Consider the following 18292-nt stretch of genomic DNA (forward strand, 5'->3'; position numbering starts at 1 on the left):
TTTGAGCCCTTCTGCAATACAGATTGAGAAACGTGGCTTTACAGTGATGGAAACTGTCATTACAGACTGGCCAAGGAAGAGTTTTTTCAGCATGTGTGGCTCTTGGTGGGAAGTGGCACTAGGTCCCTTCATGCTCTCTAAGGGAAGGGGTTGAACTTGCCCTGGTATATCTGATGTTTGGAGATGAGGAAATTGAAGAATACAGAAAACATCTGCAGTGACTGGTTAACACGCTTTTCTTTCCTCAACCATGATACGTAAAGAGTTAATATCAGATGATTGTCACTAGAGTAAGACTCATTGCAGCATACATAATTGTGATTTTTTTTTCCCCTCACAACATTTTGGCCAGCTTACAATAGTGTGCAATCAGATGGAGAAAAATAGAAGAGGGTAGGTTTTTAAGCCTCTGTGAGAGAAGTAAAGATAACTCGTATATAGAACAACTTACCAGACAGTGCTATACACTCAGTTTTCCATGACTTGTGTCTTAGGAATAATGTCAGTTTAAAGAAACCCACTAGTTCTGGTTGCAGAACAAGATGACTGAAGTTGTCTTTTCTGTGAAGTTTGTGTGTATGTTTAGGGGGGTGCACGTCAACTCCTAGTAATCAGTGGCAGACTTGGCATTGTCACAGAAAAATAAGCTCTGCTGAGGTGAAGTATTTTTAAGTTTTGAAAGTAATTATTAAAAGTATAAAAAGATAAACACTCAAATGTGCTCTGCTTTGTCCAGAGGGGAAGAAGCACCCAGCTGGCATGTGATACATGAAATATGCAATATTTGACACCAAATTTGGCTGGGGCTACTCGCAGAACAATTTGTACATGATCCCTAAAGGAACTTGGGGAATGCTCAGATTAAACCTGAAGACTGAAAGAAACCAAACCCAAAAGACAGCCACCCCACATCAAAAAAATCATAATGAAAATATTTAAAAACCAACAACCCCTTTAAAATGGTTCCTGAATTATATCTGCACCCTTCTCAATGTTATTCGATGTTTGCAAACCAGTTTAGGTAGGTTGATATTTATAGATTACTGTTCAGAGAAGTATGTACATGTTTCTGATCTGTTTTGACAAACCATGATGAGATGGAAGAAGCAGAACATACTTGCATCTGAACTTAATGCCAACTGGGCCACAGGCTGTTGACTCTTTCCCACAAAGCTATGTTTTGTCTTTAGTAAATATATTTCTAATAATATGATGTAACCAGAAGCATCTCCTGAATATTCTCCTCTTCCCAGGACTTTATTGAAGATCATCTTGATGTGTGCTCTCTGAGGAAAACATGGTTTAAAGTTGTACTTCTAGCAGAGTTTTGAACTTTTATAATAATTTTGTTGTTTGGTGATTTTTTCTCCAAGTCTAAATTAAATCAGATGTATTCCCTAGGAGGCAATTTGCTTGAATTATTTTCCTTTTGAATAGGAAATAAAAACATTTATGATCAACTCTTAAATGTCCCATTTTCCCCTCTGGCTTTATGGTGAAGATGAACGTGAATAGGAATACTAGTCATTTCTCAATAATAATTGAAATAAATTCCCATGCCCCCCTCCTCTGTCGCTGAACACTTCCAATCTTGTACTTTTTTTTCTCAGAATGTTTTATAACTATTGTTCTCTTGGTTTGTCCGCTTTTGTTGCTGAAAGTTAGAAAATGCAGGATTTAGAACTTTCTTTTTTGTGTCTATGGATAGTCATAAGTACTTGTTGTTTGTTACAGCAGTCTTAAGGGTGTATGCTCTTTCCTTTTCTGTGGCTAGTGATACTTCTTTTACCTATATTAATCCACGAAGGCAATACTAAATTCACTTACAAATTGAATGTTTACTTTTCAAAAATCCTGTGTAGCAGAACAATATAGATATTTACAGCATTCCTCAGAGAGAATAGGTACTGCCCTGATTCTGCAGTCTATGCAGAAATTTGGGCTATCTGTATAGAACATATTCTTCCTTTGCGTTCGTTGCCCTGTTTTTCCTCTTCTTTTCTTTTCAAAATGGATCTCTGTTTTCTCTTTCACCGTTTTATGATTTCCTTTTTGTCTTTTTTTCCTTATTAAGTCACGCACAAATGCCAGAATGAAAACAGCTACAGAAATGTATTGAATGTCTGAAATAATCTGGCTGAGAGAAGGATTCTGGATATGAACAAAGCTCACTTAAACTAGTAGTTAAGCCAAATACTTGTGTGCTGTGCCTAGGAAGTCTGTTGGCCAGCTCTGTATTTGCTGTGGATACTTTGGCTTTATTGTGCTATTATTTGATAGCTCAATTACTGAGCATCCCCCGCCTCTTCTCCCTGCACTGAATTTGTCCATACAGAGCAGAGTTGATACGTTAAAAAATGTGAGATTGTGGAATGGAAATATTACAAAGTTCAGGGGTTTGCGGAGCTTAGAGTAGAGGTGGATTGCTTGGCAGAATGCAGTTGAGGCAAAAATATACAACTACCTTGTAGCAGCCAAACTTTATACCATTTTAGTTCAGCAGCATTTTTGTGGCGTAAGCAAATAGCTCTTCCGTGGTAGCTAGTGTTAACATAAACAACACACTGATGTGCCTAGTACTCTATTTTCATGGTTACTTTTGCAGGTCACTCAAATCCAAATCACTTTTTTCTGTTTCTCTGCTCCACTCTCCCCCACACCCCACATTTTTAATCCCACTCTTTCTATGCTATTCTGTGCCTCCATGTCAAACAAAGTGCTGTTCAAAACTACTTTGCCTTCTACCCAGCATGGTGCTTGCCCTTCTGAAAATTTCTTGACTGTGATGAGCAGTCACTGCCCCAAACTATTCAACCCAAATAAAACATTAGATGGAGTGGAATTAGATGGCATGGGGATTTTACTCAAGAGCAGTATAGCATTTAAGCACTAGTAGAACATAAAATGTCTGAACAGTGCTGCTTGAGTGAAGATAATTTGGATAGATCTAAGTAAAGATCAGCCTCACCATACATAAGGAGGGGAGTGAATTCCACTGAGAATTTTCCTGCATGCAATTTTTTACATGATCACCAACATCCCACTTTGTAAATTTGGTACTGTAGGAGTTATTCTTCCACTTGGGAAAATCATGTTGAAGTCATAAGCCTCTGACTAAAAGGCAAAAAGAGTGCAGAGGACAGTGCAAGGCAGTGGAGAACCTGGCCCTGGTTTACATACGAGTGCTTTGGGATTGTATAGTTTTTAGTGTTTATTTTATTTTACTCTGGGATGTCTAATTATTTCACAGATAGTTAACACCCACAGCACGATTATGAGGCTTTATTTGGTCTATTTTGCAAACGGTCAGATTGAGGAACTGAAAAGTTAAATGATTTGTCCAAAATCTTTGCCTCTCAAAGATCTGTGTTAAAGTTGATAGTGAAATCATGGTCTGATTTCAAGTCCCGTACTCTTTTGTGTGTCCTCCGTAATCCCTGTACTGATCTGATTTTGCAAACTACAAGCTTCCCTGGCTTTTCTGTATCAAGTTCCACAGGTACAACTACCTGGGAATATATCTGGGCCCAATTCAGTCATATTGTACAGTGATAAGAGTTACATGCAAGTGGATCAGAAAATACGTGGCTAGTAAATGCCAGATTCCACCTTTCCTGAATGATTAGCTTGCTTTTTGAAGTCCTAATGATTTTAATTTGGCTTGGAGTCAGTGAGTAAGAGTACGCAAAGCCTTAGCCAAGGTATCTGTTTGTTTATTTAAATTTTATCAGCACATAGTTCTTCAAAGACGAGTACCTATCTCTTTGTCTAAGCACTTTTTAATAATGTATAAATATATAAATGTATAGCTCCCAAGTAAATCAACTTAAATTCTCTCCATTGTCACGTAGATGACAGGAGTTAATAGAAAGGCTTTTTTTGCTTAGTTAGTATGGTACATGGAGTATTCCTGACTTGTAAGAACAATGTTGTCTGTTCTATTTCATTCTTTTTTTCATTTGAGATTTTAAAAAAGTAACCCATTTTTTCTCCTATATTTGTTCTATCTATTTTCATAACACAAGTTAGTATTTTTATTTCTCAAGAAAGGACATTAATAGCTTAATGATTTATTTAAAATGCAAATGTAATTTTTCTAGATGCAGATTGACCTAATTCTCTGTTCCTCTTTCGGACTTGACTGTTTAAAACCTGTCAAGGAGGAGTTAATTTCTCCTTTTTTCCCTCTCAGGTTCTTTGGAGGAGAAAGTTTGTCCACATTGATGGTTGTTTCAAATATTTGCAAAATTATCATTAATTGAGCAGAATCTGAATACTGTGTTAATATAAAATATAAAAAGTGTACTTTTCTACATTGTTGTTTACTAGTGAGAGAGACACATTTAACGAGTGTGTGTTTTCTTCAGTTCTCTAGCAGTAGTTACATGATCTAGTGCTGTGCTGAAGAAAAAATTACTTTTTCGAGGCACCTGAGATGTCCTATAATGTGGCATCCCAATTTAATTATTATGTAGAACTACTTTGAATTATTGCATTCTTAAGGAAGCTGTCTTTAACTGTGACTTACTGAAGTATATAAAAGATTGTGATGAAAATTATATTGTTAATTTATCTTCAAATATTCAAATTATATGGGATAAGACTAAGTGTACTGAAATATCTACATGTGTACAAGAAATGCCTTTGCAGATGAAATACTGTATCTGTTCTATATTAAATTACTACATGCTGTGCTGTGTACTGCTGCTGGTGTTGTAAAGCTTTTCTGCTAGCACACAAACAGTAGCGGAAGTCTCTTGTGGAGGAAATCACAGAACAGGCTGAGTGCTCTAAGACAGAAGCTTTTGAAAACAGAAAATAACTTTTTGTAGATTTCTCTGCAAACAATTTATAAAATTAGATATAATTATACTGTTATTGTTGGCTGAGTTGTTGCACATTTTAATGTGATGTACTTAATTGAACGGGAAGCTCAGAGTGGGAGTCTTTCCCTTGGTGTTCGGTCCTCAATGTCAAACAAGTTGACAAAGATCTCGGCAGCGCCTAATTTTCACACTGGTGCAGCCAAATGGATTGGCTCAGTTGTTCGTCTTCGTAGCGTATTTTGTCATTAACAGATGTCCATTCTGCTTGTAAACTCAGCCAAGCTCTTGGCCTTTTAGGATATTTTGCCTTAAGGAGTTCCACGGGCAAATTGCACATGCTTGAATGTTGTGTCACAACACTTTGAATTTACCTCCAAGCTCACTGGAGTTTCTTCTTTCAAACATAAGTTTGCAAACTATTTTTGTTATTTTGGAAGTTATCCTCATGATACCTTTTATTCATTTCTTTCCTGAAATGAACAGCTCCAATTTTTTAGATCTTTTTTTTCCTACAAGTATATATACCACAATTATGGCTTTGGTTATGAGTCCCTGAAGTCCCTCTGTTGTGACAATATCTTTCTCAGTAGTACACGAGTATTCAGTTTTTTATTTATATAAGAACAAAAATATTTCCTGTATTACTTTATTTTCTCACATAACTTTTTTTTTAAACTTTGCTGCTCCTAAACATGAAATAGAATTCTGAACTTATAGACTGATACCAAATCTCTTCTTGAGTCAATACCATTAATTTATAAGCCAGTTAAGTATTTGAGTATATTGCATTTGTCAATATTGACTTTTCCTTGCTATTGTGTTGCTCATTCACTTAGGTTAGTTAGGTTTATCTGAATATCTTCTGGTCTAGACCTACCTGCATGCTTTTGTGTCATTTGGAGGTTTGTCACTTTGCTGATAGCTCCTTTTTCTGATGACTAACACATATGTAGCTACCACAGAATGCTGTGGTACCTACCAGTTCCTAGCCACTAAGCTTTCCCCACAGCAAAAATGCACTGTTTATTTTTAATCTTAGTTTTCTATCCAAGTTCTTGAATATTTTTTGTCTCTTGTAGCATGACTATTTAGTTACATCAGATACATTTCTGGAAATCCAAATAAACCATTTATCCTTTACTTTTCTTCTGTGCATTTGAAGAATTCTATCAGATTTGTGAGGTACAACTTTTATTACAGCTGTGGGGAACAGTTACTGCCTGTGATCTGGTGTGTGTCTTATATTTCTGTTTTAATGATTGTTTTGACTAAGTTACTGTCTCATCTAAAAAAATAGCATATAGGTCTGAAAGTTCTCTGCATGATCCCTTAAGGCTTTTCAAAATGTAAGTGCAGTATTTGCTACTATGCAGTCTGTAAATAGAATCACTAGTATGAGAATATTTTCTTAGAGGTTCAGTCAGCTTATTCTTAAATTCTTTTAATATTTTTGACTGTGCATATCCACTGTGGCCTAAAGACTTAATGCCTGTTTAATTTCTCTATTATTTTTTCCTTCTCCCCTCCTTTTTTTGGGTATCTGTCCCTGGTGGCATCTCATCTTTTTTATGTAGAAAGAATAGGTTCAGGGTAAGTATTTTTCTAATATGTAGTTGGCAAAAAGTGATGCAAGAAATTGTTTATCTTTTCAGCAACACCCTCATTTTGTTTAATTACATCTTCACCTCCTCTAATCCAAAGGACCTGCTTATTCTCCCCTAATCGTCTTGGTTGTCGTTGCTTGTTTTACACCTACAGCTATTTACTTCAGAGCCCATTTTAGGTCTCTCAACAACAGGCCTTTGTTTTTTTCTTATTCAGTGAATCTTACAATCTTCTTTGGCTTCACAAGCACTGTATTTCCATATTCTGCATAACTTTGCATTGGATTCCTGTAGGTAGAATGGCTGTAGGGCACTCTAAAATAGTACAACTGGTCTATAAACTGAAAAAGTGTTTGAAGTGCTGTTTGAAGACAGCATAAGATTTCATTCTCGGGATGCAAAATTCATCTTAGCACTTGAAGTGCTTATAGTCCCCCACACACCTTGCTTATAGTCTCTAACGCTTGCTTTGGAATTTCTTATGTTAACAAGTTTATATCTGTTGATTTCACAGGTTTTAGATGCAGGAAGACTAAAAGAATATGGTGAACCTTACATTTTGCTACAGGAAAAAGATGGCTTGTTTTACAAAATGGCGCAACAAGTGGGCAAAACTGAAGCAGCTTCTCTGATAGAAACAGCAAAACGGGTAATTTTAAAAGAAGTGCTAATTAAGTTTGTCTCTGCAGTGTTTTTTGCAAGTTTGCATGTTCAATGTTATGGTAGGCCTTCCCCTACACTTAAGGATCTGTCAGCTTTGCAAGAGTAAACCATCATTTTCAGTGCTTTTTTAGTGGGATATACACAGACTTCCAAATGATAAATGTATTTATGTACCCTGAGTTGAAAGACTGGATTTCTTGCATCCATCCGTGTGTACACCCAATGGTAAGTGTTAATAATATGACATACCCTGCTGTGGTAGGCCCTGGTCTTACAAAAAACTTGTTGTAAGAGGGTGTTAAGGCTGTATAGTCCAGTATTCAGTTCTGTTTTTTCTACATTTTTAAAAGGACTCACGCAATTATAGTTTCAGGATCAGTATCTGTGCATTATTTTACTGTCTTTAAAAATGAGATCATGTTCTTATTTTTGTGTTTTTTCTTTCTTTGTTCTTGTACCCTTGCTTCATTCTGCACATAGCATGAATGGTGCTCAATTAGGAAATAGCCATTGAATATTTGTTACCTCCTTGTTCCTCACAAGGTTCTGTGCCTGCTTCCTGCCTGCTATTCAAATCCTACTCAGAGTACAAAATTAATAATGTAATTGTGAGCATTCCTCTGGCAATCAAGGTGTTTAAGAAACATCAATGGATTAATTTTCATAATATGCCTCTGAGGTGAGGCTGTATCATCTCCACTTTTCAGATGGAAAGCTGAAGCAGCAATAAGAAGATAAAAAGTGACCTGTGGTTGAGGAGCTCATTTTGCCTAGCTTTTGACTTGATTTCTATTTTTGTGATAATTTAGTGCCCAGGATGTCCAGAGCAAGATTTTGATTTCCCCCTGTGCCTAGGAAAGTTGAGCATTGCTGCAGCAGAGACCCCCAGTGCTCAGGATGGGAGCAGCATATTCATGTAACGTTACTTTTAGCGTGCAAGTAAGGTACTGATGTACCTAAGAGAGTCTTTTCAACGTAAGAGGTAAAGGTCTATCTCTAGTCCCTATGCTTTCCTCTTCTCAAGCTGTTTGATGTCTGGAGCAGAAAGATGGCAACATACATTGCAGAGTATTTCCTGGGGAAACAGGAATAGGCGAGAAGCAGTGCATAAAGACAGGAAATGAAATGGCAGGTGCCTGGCTATAGTAAACTAGTGGATTTCCAAGTAAGAACGAACACATTTTTGGCATCTTGGAAAAGCCTGGAAAAAAATGTGCTGTCATGGAGGCTACATGATCCTTTTTTAAGGCTGTTTTACTAGACTTTTTGAGGGTTAAGAAAGAAGTTTCTGTCCATTAGAATTTTTTCAGAGGAACTAAAACCCTTTTTTGGGGGCGGGGGAGGAGTTTTTCAGGTGAAGCTTTGTAGCTAAGAACATACACTATAAATTCATGTGTGGCACACATTGCAGAACTCTGGAAACAGCTTTTTCCCTAACTAGATTATCTAATGAGCCCTGCTGTTCTCCTCAAGTTGCTGTAATGGAGCTACTTGTATTTTATAACTAGAAATATAGTGGGTTAGCCATGTTTTTCATGGTATATGTATGACAATCTGGAGCTTATATAAATTATGTTACAAAGGATAGATTCAAATTCATATGACCAGTGTTTGTCTATAAAGTGAAGGCCAACTTCCTAAGACTTGATCCTTGGAATGGCTAGAGGTGAGGCTGTCTAGCTGTCATCTGTAGAGTTTTAGCCATGTCATGCTGTCTCTTCTTCCTTCCCTGCAGCGCTCCCCAATTGCACAATTACATTCAAAGATAATTCAAAATATATAAAAATAATTACTTGATGTTACTTGCCCATATAGTCATCTGCAGTTACCACATCAATGTTATGTGATTTTGTACAGGAAGGGAAGAGATCCAGGAATCAGTCTCTGCTGAAATGTGGTTTGATGAAAAAGTTTGCTGACTCCCAGGCTGGAAGGCAGATACAAGCTTTAGCATCTGCCAAGAATGCAAAGCATGGTGCTTATCCACACTCAGCCCAAAAAAAGGGAACTGAGAGACTATATCTCCAGTCAGCAGATATCCAGAAGCACAATTACAGTTCTTTCTGTTGAAATGACTTGGACATTAATTCAGGGTTTTCTTTATTGATGTCCTTTGTGCTTCATGCATACTTTCAGAGAAGTTGCTTCATCAGAAGAGCTAGTTCCCGTGGCTGTTCTTTTTACTCTTTATAAGTCTGTTACATGGATTGCTCTTGGTCTCCTACATCCCTACTGTGGTTACTAAGAACTGTTTTTATGAAGAACAGCTTTTTTTCTGTTGTTGAAAACAGCCTGCTGCATATAAAAAGAGATGGTAGTATGGCATATATATATATGTTTCAAAACGCATTACAGTGGGTTGCTAAATGAAATGACTTGGAATGGCATCATGCTTTGATGATGATCACTTGATTTATTGCATTTTGGACCTGAATCTTGGGCAGAACATACTTGTATTAAGAGCTTCTTTCACTAAGGTGAGACTTCAGATACCTTTTTTGGAACAGTATAGCTTCTGTATATATTCTTTAAGTGCATGTAACACACATATGAGTAACCATCACAAATGACTAGGGACTATGCAGTTTAAATTGGAAGCCTATTTTGGGACATCTTTGAAGAGGCTTAATTTTCTGAAAAATCTCTTAGATGTCCTAGCTAAGCACTGAAAGATTCAGCTGTTCAAGATCACTATAAATCCTGAAACCTTAGCTCAGTCTTCCAAATTGATCCAAACTTGCTATTTGCATGTCTGTTTTGGTCGATGAGTTATCCCTGTTTTTCGCACAAATGCGGAGGAAAAAAGACCTCAGTACAGCTCAGGCTGGAGACTGCTAGGTATGTTCTAAGCAGCGCATGAGCCTGGCTGCGTTAGGGTTGTGCTTTGCACCATTAGACTTGTCTCCAGGATGGCACCCTAAGAAAGCTGTTTTTATCTTTGTTCAGTTTACAGGAAGCTATTAGGAGAAGATGCTATGGGAAAATGAGATATAGTCATCAGACAGTTAAAAAAGTGTGCTTAATTATTCAGATAAACAAAACTTAATGTGTCCTCCTGTTGAAAGAAACTTTTCCATGAGCTTTGGTGGCAGCAGGATAGGGCTTTCTGTCTTTCTGTCAATTAGTTTTTGAATACTTTGAAGGAAAAGTAAGGATGATTTTGTATTAAAGCTATGACAGATGTTTAAATATTAAAATACCAGTTGTTATCTCACCTCAGTGCTTTCTTTCTAAAAGGTTGCAGCTCCGTTGGCAATGGAAGAAGCTTGAATAAACACTTGGGCATTTAGTATCTTGAGGGATTGGGCCCAGGGGAAGAATTGCAATGAGACAGTGGAAAAGCAGCTGCTATTTCATTGTCTCCTTAGTAATGTGCCATGGTTTTATATTAACTTAAAAATAAAAACTGTATTCAAAAGCTACAGTAAAAGTATGTCAAAGTTATGTTTTAAACCAGGAAAATGATGGGAATATGCAACTGATGTTCCAATTTCTGTAGCCTGTGTGCAGCCAGGCACCTGATTAACTTTCCTCTGTTGCAGCCTATTGTGGCTGGTTACTGAGGAATGCTTTTTAACAGGACTTCCATTTCTTTTGTTGATTCAAATCAGACCTTAATATTCTTTGAAAATTCTAAAGATGCATATAAAGTGTGCTAGTGTGTGTACACAAAAGACGACAGTGGTACTTTCAGCAGTGTTTGTGTAGTGTAACTATTTTTTATCCCACATGTCTTATTCATATATATGAAAAGAACATTATTATCAAACAAACTGAACTTTGTTGACAGCACTCCCAAATATAAATTGGCGAAATGTTTCATAAACCGTATTCTGAGCAGTATGAATGTGAAGCCTAACTCGTGACACGTGTCAGCTTCAGAGAGATAGTGTATTTTCTGTTTTTAAAGACTCAAACAAAACTTTCCACATTCTTCTTTGAAAAAAATTGCATTTGAAGTCCTTTTTCACCCAAACACATTTTTAGATAAGAGCACACAAGTCTTGACATTATTTCATTTTGTTATGCGCATCTGTCAAGGAACAGAGATATGATACAGCTACTAAAAACTGATGATTGTGGAACAGTGAAACTTGACAGCATTTCATTTCCTTTATGTTCTGATTATACATTTATCAGGAAACCTGTATCTCTTCTAGTTCAGCTAGAAATTGGTAGAATTCAAGAACTCAAAGGCTTGGCAAAGAACTGTCCTATTATTTGGTATCATCTTACATTTTAGAGAAGTTGCTTGGTTGAGTCATTGTTAAAGCTTTTGCTTCTTTCATTATTGTGATTCACTATCCAGAGATCACATTTCTATAGGCCCTATAACTGCTCTGCAGCACAAATTAAACGCTGGGATATTTCATACATATACCACGAAGTTTCAATGGTTGTCAATCATAGTTTGTAAAATATAGGGATTACAACCTGATATTAACATCCAAATCCATTGTGTTCATTTTATGTGTGAAAATGAGAAACCCTTGTGCAGACGCAAGATTTCACAGCTTCTTTGTCACCCTGTTTTTAATTTATCTCCATGTTTTGAGCTAGTAAAATGATTTTACTTATCAGTTTAATGTAAAGTGATAACATATATCTGTTTATCTGAATTACCAGAATTTGAGTGGATCTACAGGTTGTGTGGATTTTTCTCAGACTTTGTTATAATGTAAGATCATACTGTAATTTTACTAATTTTTCAGTGACACTGAATGCCACTAATCTAAAGTTCCTGCTTTGATTCCTTATCGAAATGTATTTACCTATTCTGTATTAATCTTCAGAAATTTTATCTGAAACTAAAAGTTTAAGGTATGGTTAATCTATAATTACTTAAAGAATATATTTCTCCTAGGTTTATTTCAGTAAGAATTATCCAGAAGTTGTTCAGAATGGTCAGCTTGCCACGGACCCCTCCTTGGATCCTTCCTCAGGCGTATGCATCACCGAAACTGCACTGTGATTCCTGACAAGCGCAGTTGTTTTCCAGAGAACCTAAACGTGAGATCATCTAAACTCAGTGACTGACGATGTTTGAAAGCTTCAGCAGGGGAGGAGAAGAGGGGCTATTCTTTGCAGTGGACATCTTTCTATTTAATACTGAGAAGAAATGTTTTTCTGTGCCTGTTTCTTTAATTTCAGTGCAATATATGTTTTCCTTTCCAACTAAGTATGTTTTTATTGCTAAGGAAATTAGGCAGACTAAGTTTTTGTTTGAAAGTTATGCAGTAGAGATCTCTTATTTAAACAGGTGCAGGACACCTAACAGATCGAGGGTGCGTTTTTGGAGATTATTAAAAAATTGAGATGTGTCCTTTTTCTCTTTTGGAAATATTTTGAGAGCAAGCAAAAATAAAATTTGTTCAGTGTCACTTTAACACAACAACTAGATCTAAACAGCAGATTTGGTTGTGTACAACTTAGTTGTCTAATGCAACTGTCTTTCTACCTGTCTTGCAGATTGGTAGAAACAAGAATTGAACAAGCCAAAAAAACCTTTTCTTTTTGATAGCAAAAGTACTATATACTTATTTTTTGATAAATAATTCAAATAATGCTGTTTAAGATGAATGTAAATAATTACTTTTTTTGCTGAAATCCAAATGTTGAAAAATCAATATCAATCTTCTGTACTTTAGAAGAAAATTACTATATTTGCACTGAAGAAATATTTAAATAATTTAACATACATTCCTTTTTTTTACAGGTTATCAAAGAAAAAAGTATTAAAATAACTTGAGGAAACGTTTGAATGACATGTCATTATACCTAAATACCATGTACTACAAAGTTATCTTCAGCACAACACATTGAAATGTATACATTATTTGCATTTATTGTGCCTTAATATTTGTGCCTTCAAGCCAAAGCTATAACAGCAGGGTACACGACAAATTCATTAAATATACTTTACAAATATTTAACCTTAGTATATTTAAAATTTTGCATCAGGGGTTCTCTTGAACTCAAGCTGTTTGAAGTTACCATCCTAGTGGAATAGGTAGGAAAGTACAAGCTGTAGTTTTGAATGGCTGTTGCTGATAGTGAGAAAGAGAGATTCTGCGTTCATATGTTATGTCCTGATTCAGCAAAGCACTTTAACATAAAGACACTATTCCCATGCTTAAAAAAAGTCAAGCAAGTGCTATGCTGCTTCAGATTTTTTCATGTTTAGTGAGAGACTGCCTTTTTGAGGTCCAGTGCAGAATAAATCTTGCTGTTTAAATGTCACAGGAAAGACTAGAAAGTAACAGATCTCTTCAGGACACAGGATATACTGTTCTCTTCAAAAAATTTTGAAGATGCTCACTATCACTGCTGTAAGATAAATATTGTTTACCCAATGAAAAAAGTGGTCTAAAACAAAGGCAAACTCAACTGTTTCTCATTTCAAGCAGTTCTCCCAGCAAATATCTGATTCAAATACAAAATTACTCTCTCCTTATCTGGAAGTAAACTGAGGCCAAAACCTGTGCCTTAGCATAAGGGCTGACCTAGAAGGTCTTTGTCCTGCACAGAAACCCAGTCCAGTGGCAAGAGGCAGAAGCTTCATTTCCCTCAGGCAGCACCTTTTCTGCAGCAGGGCTCACGGTCCTGCTCCAAAATACCAGGAGAGGCGAGTACCTCTTGCTGCCTGCACTCCCCGGGTTTCTCTTTGTCCCCTTCAGTTCAAAGAGGGGCACGGATGCTGCAGAGCTTGGTACAGGAGATGCAGCACTCCTCATGGTGGTTGCATGACCCACAAGGATCCACTCTGCTTTCCTTGGTTCTGGTTTGCTGGCCTGCGCAGGGGTGGCAGCCAGTTTTCTGGTAACAGTCTCTTGTATTGTTAGCAGGGCGTTACAAAATGAAGTACTTTGTCCCTAGGCTTTTTTTTTTTTTTTTTGGCAGGTTCTGACACTTTTTCTTTGGTGTGTAGCACCTTACACTATAGCTGATGCCATCAAAATCAACAGAACTGAGCTTCACACAGTGATGCAGAACATGAGTCTTGTGCTATGTCTGGTGCTAAATAAAAGAGGGTTAGGGACACATACCTGTCACCAAAGCCAAATGGCACAGATTGGCTCAGGTAAGCGGTGCTTCTGGCTAATCCCTTCTCAAGCACACCAGCCAGGTCCACATCCCATATCACTTGGCCCTTGATCTCCTCTAGGCCCCTGTGGTCCCCCTGTGGACCTAATTCACAATTATTATCATGTATGCTTTGTTTTGTTTTTTTACGTTTCAAGTTAAAAGTGTCTGAAATAAGGATATGCTATTCTGCAGCTCAGTAGAGTGATGTTTGTATAACAGAGGTATGTGAAGATGTAAAGGAGTGTTTCAGTGTGTCAGGTCACCTGGTATGATGCTGGGGGACTGTGCAGGGAGTGAAGAGAGTCCAAGCTGGTATTGTCTTGTCTCTGCTGCCTTTTGGAAGGGATCCACGGTGTGAACTATCTCGGGCTCTGCCCAAGCTTTGTTGCGGAGACACCTAGCTGGAGAGATCCAAAACAGCTAGGGAGTGAGCTGACCATTAAGCGGTCTAGACAGGTTGTGGGGCCTGGTGCTTGAGCTTATTTGTGTTTATCCTTTTTTATTGACCAGTTGGGACGTACCCACAGAGTCTAATCCTGTTTGATAATAGTGCATTCTTTTAATTTATAAATAGTTCTTACAAGAAAAGAAGTACTATGTATAATATATGAAGACTTTTATGTACTCTAAGAGAACAGTGCGTTCTCCTGGCCATATATCTTGAGTTTTTGGTTTTTTTGTTTTTTTTAATCAAAATCAAGGAGGAATATGTGTATGAACCCAGGGTATAATTATAGTTTTAATACATTTCAGCTCTGAAATGAATCTATGGTAAGTTGTATTCCAGAGCACAACTCCAAGATGTTGGCTGCCGCAGAGCCACTGGTGTGAGACCCTGACAGATCTAGCTATCAATCTATAAACTAGAATTAATTTGATACTGTAGCTTTTTGAATGCGCACAAAAATGTTAGGAATCTCTGAAAATACTGATTCTGCTTCTTCACATGTTCTGACAGGACATTACTAGTTCTATGTATCAAATATCAATGTAAGAAAATTCAAATTAAAAAAATCACACCGATAACCCATAAATTGCTGAATAGAGCAACTGGTAGTGAGTCATTTATATCTGTTGTTGGCCTTACATCCATCTTTTTAGTTTAAAGAAAGTAACAAAAATACTTTAAACAGGAAATTGTTTTTCAGATTCTTTTGTTGTTTTTGTTGATACTTGTTTTGTTTAGCTGAGTGTTAAGACTGACTGATCCATTTAATTTCAGTTGAGGGAAAAGGTGCAATGTACCTGAATGGCAAAACTCAAATCAGGTGTGAGAAAGGCCTTTCTTTAATGAATGTCTTGATTTGTTAAATGTACAAATTATCTTTCTGGCAATGTGTTCTATATTTCCGTTTAAGGAAAAATTCACATAGTTCTAAACTTCCATTCTGAAAACACTCATGCTTTATTCGGAAATAGCAAGACTGGTTATTGTAAGTTACATTCCATCATGGGGATCTTGGAAAAAGAGCTCAGTCTTCTGAGTTATTAATGCCTTTAAAATATTTCTTCACCACCAGGTGCCTTAAAGTATTCTGGAGTCTTCTTTCTAATATATATCATTTTATACAGTAATTCTGAAAATCATCCGTTACAGAACAGTTGTTTGTTTGGTGTAAGAGATGAGGAACAGCCTCTACTTTTGATCTAAAGAATTGTACCAGACATTAAATTTGGTATATCTTTGCTCCACCCCTCATGAAAAGACCGCAGGTAGAGTCAAAACCAACACAGTTCTCAAGAATAGGTTATCTGATGTTTTGTTTGTTCTGCGGGCAAAATTTTGTTTAGTGAACTGAACCAGAGCTCATTTGCAAAATAGTTTTAGTCTTCTGCAATGTCATTCACACTGCTCTTTGGAGGAGAGAAGTTGCTCTTCTGACCAGGATCAGTAATCTTCGTTGTTTAATTGACGTTGACTATTTTTTTGTAACCTTCCCAATGTGTGTTTAAAATAAAATTAAGAAGCAGAAGGAGACTAAGGATCCAGATGGTATAGAAACCTTCCTGAAAATGCTACTTTTCTTGTTAATCTGACCTTTCCAATTATCTCAGTATGTTTGCCTTTTTTTTGAGGAAAAAAAAAGAGGAAAAAAAAATAAGATCAGTTACTTCCTTTAACAGCAATGAGCTTCTGACACTTCAGCAGAGAAATGTGGCTTTTTGTGTATGTTTTACATTGTATAACATGGCACTGCTTTTTCATCCCTTTAACTCTGGTTTTGTTTTGTTTTGTTTTGTTTTTGGCATTTGTATGATAATCTGATTTTGTTATTGCTACAGAATGATTTCTTTTGTTGATGTTCACATGACAACTGTCATAAAATAAAACGAGTTTCTCAGAAGTGTACAGAATTCTTTTGTTATTTTGAATGTGCAGTTGAAGGCAGAAATGCAGGGCTGTGCTAAGCATAGGTCGTGCCTGCAAGCTCCAAACAACACTTTTTTGTGGCATTGCCAACTCCCAAGTGTTGAAAATCCTCCGTTATGAGGTACAAAACAGAATAGTAAGGATAGTACATTTCAGCTTGCTTTTACCAGTCGTCTGGTTTCACAGATCTTCACAGATCACGTTTTCAAGCTTTTCGCCTCAATGACAGGGGCTAGAAAGTAATTCAGATAGATTTTCAAAAACTGATATGACTTGAAGAAAAAAAACACTACAGTTGCAAAAGTATAGAATCAGAGATGGTCTCTACCTCAAAAAGCTACAAAGCTAAATGGGCTGGACAGGCAGAAGGTAGAAAGTTAATGGACACACAGGTGAAACAGGCTAGCAGCACAGCTCCAAAATCTGACATCTTCTCTCTCCATCCTGTACTTCTCTGTGATGAATTTATTACTTAATTTAACAGGACACTGTAAATTGCTCATTTCTGAAAACTGCTCAAGGCTGCTGCTATGTCTACCAACTCTCTTGAGCACTTAGATCTATTATTGTGGTGTAAGGTTTTAATACAGGTTTAGTTGTGCATTTGACAGTAGTCTCGCTGTGGCAAGCTCTAGAACTGATGCAGCATGAGTTGTTACCTGTGCTTTTATAACATATAATGCTGGAATACTTGTAAAAGATTTCTTGTGTTTCTACCAGAATTCCTCCTTACAACCAAAGTGCAGCTGTCTTAACCTCCTGTGAGTGAATCTGGCTTGGCTTGGCGCAGCACACACTTGGAGTGGGAGCAGTGTGTGCGCCTACCAAACTCCTGTGCTCCCCTGTTGATGACAGCAATTCTTGTGCTAGAATTGGGTGAGGTGGACTTGTTTGCTTGTGTGAAAGACAGCAGCTGATAAATAGCAGAGCCAAAGATGTGCTTTCTGAACTTGCCCACAAAGCAAGCATGAATTTCATAAATGAGTGTTGAGCTGTTTCATGGACTTAGAGCAATGTTAATGTGCAAAAACACAGGGCCGCACTCTGAGCCCTGAAGTTGGGACTTCTTAGTAGAAACTTTGTAAACACCAAGAGGAGCTAGGGACTCCACTCCCGGGCTCCTGCTTTGGGGGAGCTCCCCTTTTTTTTTTTTTTTTTTTTTGCAATTGCAATTGTACCAGGCTGCAGAATGGGTTGGCTCATGTTTACTTCTGCTCTTGCCCCAGTGGGGTGGTGGCGGCCGAGACCCCAGCTCCTGCAGTCCCCAGGCCTCCTCTTCTCAGAGCTAGCGCTGCAGGTCTTAGCCTGCTGCGTAGAAGGAGCAAGTCTGAGTATGGCCTTTGGATCATGTCAGACACGTGATCCTTACAAGGGAGCTATGGCTTTTTTCTTAATTTTGAGTTTTGAGTCTTTCCTATACATAATGTTATGTGAAAGTAAGACTGAGAGGTAGTGAAAAATAGTTTACTTTCATTGCAGTACGTTTTGTATCTCACAGTTCAACCACAGATAGCAAAGAGGGATTTATTTATCCTGAGAGTAGCCTGAAGAAGACAAGTCTTGCTAATGTTCGTGCCAGTCAACAGTTTTTATAGATTTCTTTATAGAGCATTTTGTAGAAAAGGAAATAATTACCTATTATGGCATTGCATTAAATTGGATGGGAAATACAGCCTCAAAATTATTAGTCAAAATTTCATTGTTAACAAAAGCTTGCTCTTCAGTGTTACAGGCCCAGATTT

General features: G+C 37.2%; 1 protein-coding gene across 3 annotated transcripts in view; it reads left to right on the top strand.

The window, feature by feature from the left end:
• The window catches only part of ABCC4 (ATP binding cassette subfamily C member 4 (PEL blood group)), a 154894-nt gene extending 138370 nt beyond the window's left edge, over window positions 1–16524 (top strand). For all 3 annotated transcript variants that reach the window (XM_026119446.2, XM_026119447.2, XM_064504656.1), the window contains 2 exons: window positions 6945–7079; window positions 11958–16524. In XM_026119446.2, coding sequence (XP_025975231.1) covers window positions 6945–7079; window positions 11958–12065 — 243 coding nt within the window. In that variant the 3' untranslated portion in view covers window positions 12066–16524. The remainder of the gene's footprint in view (window positions 1–6944; window positions 7080–11957) is intronic.
• The last annotated feature ends 1768 nt before the right edge of the window (window positions 16525–18292 follow it).

This window comes from Dromaius novaehollandiae, chromosome 1 (assembly GCF_036370855.1).
Source record: "Dromaius novaehollandiae isolate bDroNov1 chromosome 1, bDroNov1.hap1, whole genome shotgun sequence".
NCBI classification, from domain to species: domain Eukaryota; kingdom Metazoa; phylum Chordata; class Aves; order Casuariiformes; family Dromaiidae; genus Dromaius; species Dromaius novaehollandiae.